The sequence below is a fragment of the Contarinia nasturtii genome, unplaced genomic scaffold (genome assembly GCF_009176525.2).
Source record: "Contarinia nasturtii isolate CC-2019 unplaced genomic scaffold, AAFC_CNas_1.1 Cnas_scaffold_1699, whole genome shotgun sequence".
Classification (NCBI taxonomy): Eukaryota; Metazoa; Arthropoda; class Insecta; order Diptera; family Cecidomyiidae; genus Contarinia; species Contarinia nasturtii.
Window position 1 is genome coordinate 1,312,676 of NW_022199032.1, and position 13,600 is coordinate 1,326,275.

The 13,600-nt window shown below is 34.3% G+C and overlaps 1 protein-coding gene across 1 annotated transcript in view; it reads right to left on the bottom strand.

The window, feature by feature from the left end:
• The window catches only part of LOC116347033 (RNA-binding protein Musashi homolog Rbp6), a 371,521-nt gene that overhangs the window by 170,416 nt on the left and 187,505 nt on the right, over positions 1-13,600 (bottom strand). Inside the window, exon 6 of the mRNA XM_031777427.1 lies at positions 758-850. Coding sequence (XP_031633287.1) covers positions 758-850 — 93 coding nt within the window. The remainder of the gene's footprint in view (positions 1-757; positions 851-13,600) is intronic.

Consider the following 13,600-nt stretch of genomic DNA (forward strand, 5'->3'; position numbering starts at 1 on the left):
AAATTTCGTCGTATTTTGGTATGGCAAAAGGCATGCAAACCAGCTCAATCATTCCAAACACTGTAAGTGACGTCGAAGTAAACGAAAATAACAAGAGATAAAAAGATGGAGTGAGGAAAAAGAGAGCACACGAACTTTACAAAGCTAATCTCAGCCAGTGTTTGTTATGTCACATGAATTCAGTTGTTTGTTTACGTAATAAAATTATTTTAATAACAAACTGAAATGAACTTGTATATAGTTAAAATGCATTGAAAATACAAGAAGGTGCGAAGAGTGTAACGGGAGCGATTTTATTTTCAACTTTTTACCAGCATGTAGTTCAGAGCATGGAGGAAACTGATTAGCGCGATCTCTACATTCCCATCCTTTCGTTGCCCTCATTCATATTCTCCGTCTCTCCCTCTCCCTCTATTAAAACTGTTTACTTTAATGGGAAACATTTTTAAGCCCAAGTTGTGAGATTGTATTTTAGCATTTGGTTTGTTTTGTTACTTGTAAAACTTCGACAACATCCAATACATTGGATGATAATCATCGTTATAAGCATTTTATGTTGGAAACCATTATGATTTTTGGTATATGGCATTCATCCGGTTGAATGGGTGCTTTCAAACATTTCTAATTACAATTGATAATTATCAACATTTTGCCATTAATTCTTCAACAATTTCAATTTTTTTTTTGTGTCGAAAATTCTTTCAGATAGATATACCGCCTATTTAAGAATAACAATGGTAAAATGAAAATTACTTACCGGTCCGAATTGTTCGAAGTAGCTCTTGACATCTTCCAGCGTTGTGGGAGCAGACAAGCCACCCACAAATATTTTCTTCGTTCTCGTCACCATCTGCGAAAGAGAAAGGGCAAAAATACACAACGATTAAAATACAATGTCAACAATTTTTGGTAAATAGATTTTGGGCGATAACGACTACAACTTTACTGTGTTGCAGCAGTAATTATAATTTTAAAATATTTAACACATAATGTGTAACTGGAACGAACTCGGAACATTTTCGAGTAATGATTTTGATTCCATTCGTACGCCCGCATTTTTTTTTTTTTTTCGAAAATTTTATTCAAATATTTAATTATGCATTTTTGTACGACATTTTGAGTCAGCAAACGAAACAAAAACGACCCCCCAAAAAAATAAAATAATTAAACGCATAAAGACTGATTTGATTTTAAAGGGAATGAAAGACCAACAACGAACATTGTTATTTTCCATTTTTATTTTCGTATGATACGAAACGAGGGATACAAATACCAAAATATCCACAACGAAATACGAACCCTTAGATATTTAAAAGGGAATTCGAGAAGATTATTTGACCAAAACATATAGCATTAATTATTTCTGAAGCGAATTTTCGGATCAAATTTTGAGGTCGAAAAAGTAAATACATATTTTTCCATGGCACATCACATCGGAGAAGTGAATAAACTAAAATTGGTTGTCAATTTAGATAAGAGTAGACAGAAATAAATGAACCAAATCTTCTACCATCATAACAGCTTAAATTGATTTGATTATGTTTGAATTGGCGTGAAAAGCGAGAAACGAATGCGTAAAAATGAATGCCAAATCCGACAATTAGACATGAAATAGAAACGAAATGAAGTGAAAATAAAATGGCAACAAAAACAAAATCGAATTCGAAATCGAATTGAAAATAAAATAAAAAAGACGAAGATACAAGTGAATACAAAAGGGCACGAGTGTAAGCGTGCATATGCCGATTCAAATCGAATGCTGAATACTGTGGTATATGACAGATCAAAGAATGAAATTTAGACTTCTATCGATTTCGCATAAAAACCAAAATGCAGAGCAGAAAAGAGACAGACGGAGTAAAATTGAGAGTAAAAGAAAGTTGAAAAAAAAAAACAACACGAACGAATGGAATTGAAAGAACGGAAGATTGTGTATGAAGACTCGTTACATCACCGTATAACGCGTGTCTTCGTTACATAGAAGAGACGAAGTGAAAGACATTAAGTGGAAATAAAAATGAAGAAGAAGGTATAAATTCAATTATGCAAAATAAGCTTCAAGGAAATTGTCTCAGGCGTTCGTCTTCTTTTTCTTCTTCTCTTTTTTTCTTCGTTTCCTATACACAACATTTGCGCATTTCGTTTCGAATTTCAGATTCAAAATGTATCGAAAGAATCGGCAAATGTTTATTTTGCTATATAATTTTTTTTCTCGCGCTCCTTTTCATTACACAGATTTCTTTGCGTTTCAGTCGTAAATATTTTGACCTTTTTTTTCATAAATTATCAAACAATTACATTTTCGAAGGGAAATACAGAGCTATAAACTATAAGGTGTGAAGAGAATAAGAAAATTGAAAAATGATGGCAAGTGCTAGAAAAAAGGATAGAATCGAAACGAAAGTTTAGTTCGTTTGGTATAGGGGCGCTGTTGACGCCTTTTTTGATGCATTGTCTTGAGGACCAACGGTAAAGTTCATTGGCGGCTGCTAGACTTCAGCATAGATCCGTACCAACAGAAAACGGATGTCCAAAATGGTGAAATTTTCACATTTTTACAAGTGGACGGACGAACTGACAAAATTTATTCGTTTGAAACCTTGTTGATACAATAAAACTGTTTCGTATGCGTCGATGGATTCAAAGTATTTAGGTTTCTGGTTTAATATGCTGATTATTAGTTCATCTCTGACACCGCGTCTCTTTGAAACAAATGATTTTTTTTTGTGTATTTGTCTTCGGGAAAAGAGATACGTGATCCGTGCTCTAAATGCACGTAACAAACACCCAGTATGTTTTTTTTTGCACTTCATTGTTGATGCGAAATCTTGATATTGTCATGAATGCTTTGTACTGAGGGATGGTGTTTAAGTGAAATTCTTGATGCGTTTAATTTGATTGGAGTCAAAAAGAAATTGAATTTAACTGTGTGTGGGATTTTTTTTTCTTCTTCTCTCGCTTATACTCTCTTCCCCTAGTTCAAATTAAATAAAACATAAACAACCCACACAATACCATTTATACGGTACGATGATGCCGCTTTCTCGCCATCAGAAGAGTTTAATAAATATAAATAAAATATTGATACTACGGAAGCACTTTAATCAGCACAGTGAAATTAGAATAAATACAGAAGAAGAAAGTACAAAATACACTTGTGCGAAAAACAACAAAAGTAGAATATATTCAATGCAGAATATCAGCGAGAAAGAACTAAGTCACAAATGAGCGACAGAGACAGAGAAAATGGGAAGCAGATTCAAAAAGTTTGTGTTTTTTTTTTCTTTGCCAAAGAGCGGTAACGACAAGCGGCGACCAGCTCGCAACAAACAACGCTCAAGAAATAAAATCAGAAAGAAAAGAGCGAATGCGTACACAAAGGGGCAATAAAACAAAAACCCTTATTTATTAAACGGTTTGCTGTTTTCTCGCATTTCGAATTCTTTTCTCATCGAGCTCGTCGTCGTCCTTGTTGTTGTCGCTTTTTTTCCTACTTTTTTTCTGTTCGCTTTTTTGTGTCATGTTTCGTTGGTTTGGTTTTTGTCCTTCTCTTCGTTTTCTGTGCATGTGCTTTGCGATAGCACGAAGTATTCTCACATCATGGATTATGTGCACAAAAAATTATCATCACCATTTGCTAAAGTGCAAAATGGAAAACGGACACGAAATTAAGGAAAACTACAATAACCGAAGAAAACGCACATACAAATACTCACTTACTCAAACTCTTGCTTTCGATATTTGTATGTGTGTGTTTCACTCGGCATTGTCCGTTCAATCGGAGCTTTTCACTCATTCAAGTGCAACGTACACGATACAGCGAACAACATGCCAACAAAAACCGAGTAAAAACCAACAACAGCTAAAATAATGAAAGAAAACGTACTGATTTGGAACGATCTTTTGAATTTTTAACAAAATCATTATAATACAAAAGCTTGCCGCGTATGAAAAACGCATTTATGTACTTGAATCGTGTGCTCAGTGCCCACACACCATTCACAAAAGGAAAAAAAAAACAAATCAGTGAGATACCAACATGGAAAAACTTTTTCACAATGCATCACAGAAACACTGGTACGAATATATGTTGATTCGGAAATTAAAATAGAAATGCACTGCTACCTAAACTTCAATCCCAACGCATCTATGAAAAACTGCAAATACATACACCATATAGTTTCAATTTTCCCATTGAAATAAACATAATCTTGTGTAATTTTCGTTCTTTTTTGCTAACTATGCAAACGACCCCACAACACTGAAGCGCAAATGAGCAGCTGGTCTCACAACAGCATTCATTATTTAGATTCTAATTTGTTGTTGTCTCTACAAATGGAATATTTTGCCGCATTTTAATCAATCAACCATCTAATTCCATTCTTCGTTATAATTTGTAATAATAATTGAATCTTTTTTTTTTTGTCACATCGCATTTTCACTTCAAATCGATTAAGTGAGAGTATGAGTGGGAATGAAGTATAGAAATTAAGAAGCTGAAGAAATGGAAGAAAAACTAAGCAAGCGTCTAATTGAATTTAAAGAAGTTAAAAGTCTTATGAAAATATTTTGACAAAAGAAATCTTATTAAAATCGAGCGAGCGACACACAAAACTTTACGAAAATTGATTTGAACGTGGCATAACGTTTCGTGTGCTTTTTTATGACGGCCAGAAAAATCCGCAATGAAAATATATCCCAGGCATAATTTTCCCCTTTTGTTTTTAAGTTCTTTGTCCGTCTGTGATGTCGTTTATATCAAACTAATTTGATTTGAGTCAGTCGTCTCTCTAAGCATCTCTATTTAGAAACCATCCATGTTCATAATAATTGAATAATCATTATATACTTAGACGAACGCCATTCGTCAATTTGCCATTATTTTTATGCGTTTTTTTGGTGTGCCTACGCTTTCACCCCGTTAATCTTTATTTTATTCTATTGGACCCAGAAATGGTTACGTAAAATTTTAAAAGTTTTTTTTTCTACAAAGCGACGCTGCTGTTAATTAAAATAATAGATTGGATTAGCGTGAAACGTTCTCAATGCGTTGGCTTTTTTACTTAATTTGCCACCATTCACGATTGAACATTGAAAATGTATAGCTTTGATGGTTTATTTTGTGTGTGTGTGTGTGTGTGTGAGAGTTGGGCTCGCATTCAAGGCACAATGTTGAAATAAAAAAAAGAAAAAAAAGTATATTTTCAAAGTATCAGATCGCATTCAATGGCGAAGAAAAAAAAACTGACTCATTGAGTATAAATGGGAGAGGATAACAAAAATAGGCAAACTGAAATATTACTGTAGCGCCGCTTGATTATGTTACAATAACTTTGAGCCAATGACGACCACAGTTAGTTCATTTTGTTTGATGGACCACGAATAACTACATTTGACGATGATAATCTTCGCCACCACAATACCAACTTCAAATCAAACGTTATATTTCTGTATAGAAAGAAGATATGTATTATCGCGTATGCTTAAAACTTCTGCTGGTTGTGATATAAATAAGATTCAGTTAATCTCGTTTCGTTTAACTTAATTCCAAAAATTTCATCTATATGTGCCCTTTCAAATGTACTCTCGACTTCTGATAGATGTGATCCAACAATCATCTTATCCCCAGACACACTATATTCACCAGCTATGCCGTTCACTCTGCCCCGGCTCTCTCTCTCTCTCTCTCTTTGTCTCTCCCCGCCTCTCCAGCGAGTATCATATTATGTGCGTACTTCCACTTATAACGAGTACGTAAAACTCGTTAAAAGAATACTTTTGAAACAAAACCTGTTGTAATTCTCAAGTATTGTGCAATTTAACTCTTGTCTTTGTTGCTGATTGTCTGCCATAAAACTTTTCGCTCTATCCCGTTCTTCAGCCATGTGCTGAGGCGTTTTTCTTCATTTTACTCTCTTAACTCTCATTTCCACGTAGTCAGTTCGACAGTTGATATTTTTGCTGTTGTGCACACACACACACACTTACACACTCGCACATATACGAAACTACCGACTTTCTTTTCAAGCAATAAAATGTTGCAGACACACAGGCATATAGATAAATCATAAACAGAATTTATGAAGGAGCAACACTTGTATTAGTTTTGGCAATCACATTCGTTTGGGACCGACACAGCGGTTGAGAATTTCACGGCTCTGCTCATACATGACTGCCCGAGAATGAATGTGGTTATTTTATTTGCAATCGAACTTCACCATACAACATTATTATTCTGCAAAACCGAAAAATATTTTTTTTTTGCTATCACCGATTTACAGCCGTTTTACGAATCACAAAATTTTATTGAAAATAAGATTTTAGAGAAAATTTCTCGAAATTGAAACGCAAAATATTTGCTTTTAAATATGTTGTTTGAAGTGAAATGTGGAGTATCATTTTTTAAGTTGTGAGTGGAAGTCTCATAATCGCTTTCGGGCATTCATATGTATAATTCATGGCAAACGGACTTTTTAATGGTTGCATTTTTGTTGTGCCATTTTCGAAGCAAATAAATATGAAAATATTCCAAATCGTTCATCAATGGTAAAATGTGTGTAAGAGGAGGGCGGAAAAATCTCAGGTGTAAATATCTACTAAACTAGACGAGTGATGCTCAACAATTTACTGCCCATATAATTCTAATATATACGTCGTGCAATTTGATGAATTTTCATGGTCTTTGCAATCAAAGGGAAAATGTTTTCGTTTTCAAGCTTCAATTGGCAGAGAATCAACATCCGAAATGAAACATGATGATGTTCAAAAGAAATAAAATCAAAGAAATTGGTGGCTGCTCAGTGATGCATCGTTTTGGGGATTCAAAGTTCGATTTCAAACTAAAAATAAATTGATGGAAACACAATCTAATGACCCTATAGATCTTTTACCAAATTTCCTATCATTTATTTTAAGTTGCTCATCATACCATTCGTTTGGTTATTCGAACTTTAATCAACCAAATAATTAGATAAATTTAACTTCTCGATACATATATCGGTTTTGGAAAAACTTTTGTGATACCAAATCTAGTCTATCTAAACTCTACTTGTGTTTGCTTGTCGTATTTCTTTTTATATGTGTAAATCGTCGTTATTATACTCATTGTTACTTTGTCAAATCCATAAATCTGTCAAATCTTAAAGCTTTTAATCGGCGACCCAAACTTGTTCTAAAACAATAGCTTAAGATTAACAGAACATTTCAATTTCAAGTCGCAAATTAAAAAGAAATGAAGCAATTAATTAAAAAAATGGATGGTCCTGAATTAATGACGCGGAGGGGGGGACAAGTCGGAATGAGAGTAAACATTGGATCACAAAAAACAACAGCAAAAACTTGAAAATATTTAACTTTTATGGATGTCTTCAATTAATACAAGTGTGAATAGAATCCGGTGCTGTCCCATCGGAATTCATTTGGTTTGTTAAATTCGGTATATTTTCATCTCAGCAATGAGAAGAGAGAATATTTTGAATTCAGTCAATGTGTTGGTTTCGGTGATAGCTCGCCAAACTTGTCACTTTACGTTTATTGTGCACAAATATGAAGGTGTCTGATTCAAATAAATGAAAACGGTTAATAGAACCCGTACCATATTCTTTTTATGGCTGAAAAGGTTCATCCTTGACCCATTTCTATGCGAAGCTTGAGCTCAATATAATAATTACTTGAAATGATTTGGTCTGTTCTTCAATCGCACCTCAAGTGTCTCTTTTCCATGGAATGTGAAAGGATTTGGCAATGGTAAATTTCCACTAACCTTTTCCATTTTATTTGAATCAGTCACCTTCATATTTGTCCTCGCTAGTATATACATACATTTTATAAAAAATTAATGGCCAAATATATGTTCTGTTCAAAACGTTGTTGAGCATCTAACATGAACACAATATGCTTGTTGTCAACATATTCCACCGGCTTGTTCCTGTGTCTCATTCAATATTTCTTATTTCAACAACTAAACTCAGTCATTCGTTCATTTTGTACGGTGCTCGGTGTCATTTTCTCGCCATCAAATTTCTACTTTGTACATTCTCTACACATACACATTCTCTCTCTCTCTCTCTCTCTCTCTCTCTCTCTCTCTCTCTATGTCGCTCTTAAATTCGCTCGTCATTTTCTCACTGTTCTTAGTTTGCGGCAAAAGAAAAGTGTGCGCTTATTCACTGCTTGCAAATGATGATGTACACTGATGAATGTCAAACGATTACGCCAATGTTTGCAACTACAAGATACTGAAGTGCGCAGAGTTTTCGCAGTGGGAGATGAAATTTATCATATTAAATTATCTAAAATTAAAGTAAAATGTTAATAAATTTGCCGTAATGAGATTTTCACGCGCTCGTAACAAATATTAGAATTTTTCGTTGGATGGTAAAATTGGTTGGCGCATTCGTGCTATAAGCGATTTACAACACACAGCGCCAGTGACAACAACAATTACAAACGTGGCACTCTCACTCTAAGTATATGCGTCACATTTTGTCCTTTTTATTTATGTCTCATTCATTTACCATCCAGCACATTTTGTGTAAGTGTTTTGTGAACGAATGAGAGTATTGTGTTTCCTTTTTTTTATATATATATTTTTCTTTCATTCTTTCTTTCTTCTTCTCATTCATATTTACATTTACATTCGGGTATCGTGCTTGCTGTTGTCGCCCCTGCTTATTCGGTTTGTGTTCTTTAACAGATTTGGAGGTTTAAGGCCAACACAATATAAGCGAGTTTGTGTCTCTGTGTGAGTGTCTTATTAAATGTTTTCAAATCACGTAAGGTGAGCTTCACAATGAAATACTAAACACTTTATAGCGATAAAGAAAAAAATTCATCGTACCCGGTTGGTTCTCATGGCATAAATAAGATGCTGTACATGCTCGGCCAAACATTTTCAATTCTCAAACCAAAACGGATTTATAACACCTCGCTCTATAATATTGAATAAAATTCCACAAACAAAATGCTTTCGGACAGACTCCTTATACAGTTGTGTGGGGCGAAAAAAATAGTGTGAAAAAAAAACAACCGTTCATTTTTTTCTTTTCTCGTTCGCTGTTCATTGGATAGATCTTAATAAAGAATTTGCTCTTTCATTCTTGCCATAATAATGTATTGTTGTAGCATAAAAACTACCATTAAATCCACAAATAATTTATCCGATATTTGTATGCGATTTTTCGTCATATTGTTCCGTTGGTGTTATTGTTATTTTTATTGTTGTTATTGGCTGTCACTGCTGCACCCAAGAGCTTCGAGCTGCCAATTTATAAATATGTTTCAAATTTTTCTGACAAGTGATCGATTGACATGGGGTTTTGTATACTCTGCTCGAACACTTGCCCGCACAGATAAATAAATGGATTGAAATGCACACACTATTCAGCAACGAATAATGGTAGCGTTGCGTGTTTGTGATTTCAAGCTTAAATTAATAGTCACATGCGTGGCAATGGATCGATTCGGAAACATAAAAGGGAAAATAATATACCTGGGTTCAATTATAAATTTGCTTGGTGTGCCGATCGATGTGTGTGTATGCATGATATGGAGCGCTTTGAACAAGAGCTCACCATATTTTTTTTTGTTGTTGCCATTTTCGTTCGTCTCGAAATACATTCGAACAAACACCTAAATACCCCTCGTATTCTGATACCTTCGAATAAGTCAATATAGATGAATTTATATAAATTCGGGCTTTGATTAATTTTATGGAAATGACGTTATAAATCACACAACATCGAAGGTTGACATGAAAGTTGCTTGAAAATTGTCTACTCCACGTTTTACATCGCAAATGATATTCGTCTGACCAGCGCTTGTCGACGGATAGAAAAAGAAAATTTGCGAATAAATTCTGCATTATTCAAATCTTTATCTTGGATGTGCGTGGAAGAAAAAACGGCGTTCGCCTCGAATGATATGATACGTCGTCATTTTATCGAAAAACGTCAATCTGTGATGATATGGCACAAAATAAATGACGCATTGATTCTCTCTCGCCAAGCTGACGATAGCTATGAACATCGATCACAAAATACTAGTATACAAAATCGAAATGAATTAAAGCAAATTATGGTACAAAGGAAATGACTAACTTCACTGACTCTTCGAAAGAGAGAGAAATCGAGGAAGGAATACAATCAACTTTTATAACGAATTTTGTTGCTTTTTCCAAACATGAGCGTGTGTATTTTCATTCGAAGTCGAATGAGAATTCGGAATAAATGGTCGACAGGAAGCGATTTCTTTTCTTAATTCTTGTTTGTTTTCTATTTCGTAAAATATGTAAACATGTTTGCGTGATATCGAATGACTCTTTTTCAAACAGTCATTTTCTATATTCTTTTTTTTTCATTACTTTTACGATTATTAAATGTTTTTTTTTGTTTGTTTGCAGTTATTTTCATTTTCGACTAAATTCGTCGGTTTCTCATGCCTGAATTTTCATTTGCCTACATCGTATATTGTACATATTATTATTTAAGCTTTGATGTAAAGTACTCGGTAACATAATTTGATGCTCGAGTATGATTGCTTCTTATTTTGTTCAATTTTCAGATGAGAATATAATCGGCAAAAACCGCCGAAGTAGTGATGAAATTGGCGTGAAAATGCGTCGTTTCGATGTGGCTTATATAGTCTCGAAGCTCATTCTATTTGAACAATAAAATAAGTCTACAAAGCAGCAAAAATAAGGAAGTAACGTACACTTGCCGGTTTTTATTCCAATTTCATTTTTCTTTTCTTGCCGAAAATGAAGACATTTTTATTTCTCTTTTATTTTCTATTCGCACGTGTGCGCGAATGTGTATGTATCCCTATCTCGGTTTTACAACGGTGTGGCATTATTACGTTCGTATTCATCGTCGTTGTCGTCGCTTCAACAAAAGACTCGGTGTCACTACGGTAAAATTTATTTTCATAATTTCATTTTTTTTCTCTCTCAACTGTGTCTCTTTTTCCGTTACGTTTCATGTCGCTGATGTGGTATTCACATATTTTTTTTGTGTCTTGCCACATTAAAGATATGCTATGGCTATTTAATGCCTTTGAAATATAAATATGTTAATGTAATTTAATTCAACTAACACCAACCTATTCATAACTAAGTGAATAACTGGTTTTGAAAAAGATGAAACTACTGCGAAAGACACACACACACATTCACATGCGTGCTCTGAAGATGGTATACTAAACACAGTTCAACCAAATAGAATGAAGTCTAATGTGCGCGATGAGACGGATTTTGCGAAAAGAATGTCTTTCGAGTTGGCTGAATGTATATAGCATGTGACTTCTTCGTATATTTGCGACTCTTTATAAAATAAGGAAGCAACACCAAGAATAAGAAATAAACACGCCACAGTGACAGTAGAGAAAAGTTATGCGAAAAGTAAAAGGCAGAAGCCGAACACCAAAATGAGCGCTTTTCGCTCTTTCTCTTCGGGGTTTTTATATGGCCCGATCATTGAAAGAGATAGATAAAGAGACAGAAATTGAACTCGTGCCGTAAATCTGTCGCATAATAACGTACCTTATATGTATATGAAGTGTGCTTTTTCGCTCGTTTTTTCTCTCTCTCCCCGACTGTATCAAATATTGAGCATAAATTTTAACTTTGTGCTATTTACGAATTGTGACTGCCTCAATACTTATAATGTATATATATATTTTCAAAGCTTCAAAGGGGCGCATGGATTATGTTGGCTAGCATTCATTCATGCGCCCACGCTAACGATATAATATTTGACACAGCAAAAAAAAATCACCATCAAACTTGAATTTTTGCGAGTCAATTTTCGGATTTTTCGTAATTAAATGAAACAAGCGTAACGTTTGTCAATTTCTATGGCTCAAATCAAATGACGAAAAACGAACAAGAGGTGAAGCAAGTAAAAAATATGCTAATCAAAACTATTTCAAAGTTGATTTTTTATGTGAACCCTTCACAAACACTAAAGACAGTACAGAGTATTCCAAAATATTGACAACACTACGAACACGCCACATAATTTCCAAGTGGAGCAAAAAAAAATTCACAAAACATATGACAAAAACAAAAGACGGCAAAGACGACCGACAACGACGCGCAAAGTATGCATTTTCATCAAAACGAAAATAATGAAGTAAAATATTTGGTGTCTTGCAGCTGCAAGACAAAATGAACCATAATTATAATGCTGCTTTCTTTTCACATTTTCTGTATCAAGTACACAACTCCAATGATTTATTTACTTGAATGCAATTATAATTTGTACGAAAAGAAGCACTAAAAACGCCAACTTTTGAATGTGTAAGATGAAAAAGAATTACGACCAACACGAGGAACTACTTGAAACTTAAATGATTCAGCTGAGATAACCGTTTGTTTCCATTTAATAATGTTAACAGGCCAAGCTAATTTGGATTAATATTTGATAGGCTGCATACAGCACGGCACAGTTGCAGCAGCAACAACAGAAGAATCGAGCTTGGTCAAGTTCAAAAAAAGAAAAGAAAAAAAGAACGAATTAAAGATAAAATTCTCCTATTTATTCGGCAAAAATATTCATTTATTCCCGAAAAATAACTCATTTATTTCAATGCCGATTAAATCGACCGCGAATAGTTATAGCGTGCTAATGAAATGATAGTCAGATTTTCCCGCTATATGAAGTTCACATGAGTGTTTTGAACTGATTTTCAGTCTCTTTGTTTATGATTTTTCGTTTTGTGAAAACGGATTAAAATACAAACAAGAATTACTACTGTTCAGACGGTAAAGTCGAAATTATTTATCGCTGCGACCACTAGGGTGTTTCGATTCGTATCACTATTTGGAATATTGAGTGAACTCGCTCTGTTACCTTTGGAAATATGCGCCACATTAAATCTCCGCGTCAAAGAGAAGCTTATGCTTATAAATAAGAACTGAAAATGTGTTTTAGATGAAAGTCAGAGATAAGTAAAAAAAGCGCAAAGAAGCGAAATGTTCAAGAACCCAATATGACTTGTTAAAGAGGATACAGGGTAAGTCAGAAAATTCCAGTAAATCGAACCGCCCTAATTCCCACTAAGTTCTCTTGTGTTTGTCTGTCGTTATGATTTTTTATTCTACTTCTCTCTCTCTCTCTCTCTCTTTTCCTCTCTAAAAGCACTTGAATTTTTCAGATCAAGCCGTATCATTCATGCTGGCGTTGCGCGTCTGCTGCACCATGCAAAAGAACGAACAAACGAAACCCATATTGAATAACAGGGACAACAACAGTGTGAGAAAGAGAGATAGTGAGAGCAAGAGAAATTGAGTTCATTGTCGAGTTGTTGTCATTAATAACATCATCAGCATTACCACTGTTCCTATTAGCGTGGCTTTGTCTGTTTGCCATACAAAGACTAAATAAAATCGTCGTCATTTCCATTTTGGCGAGAATTCTATTCATTTGTTAAGTACATATTTTGAATTTACCTCGGTTATTTTCTATTTGAATTTTGTGTCTGATACAACTACCATTTTTTTGTTACAATTGAACAAGAAAAATAAGCTTTCTGCCAAATTCAAGAGTCGAGTGTTACTCAGCACATTGCAACACATCGACATCGACATCGACACGCTCATTCA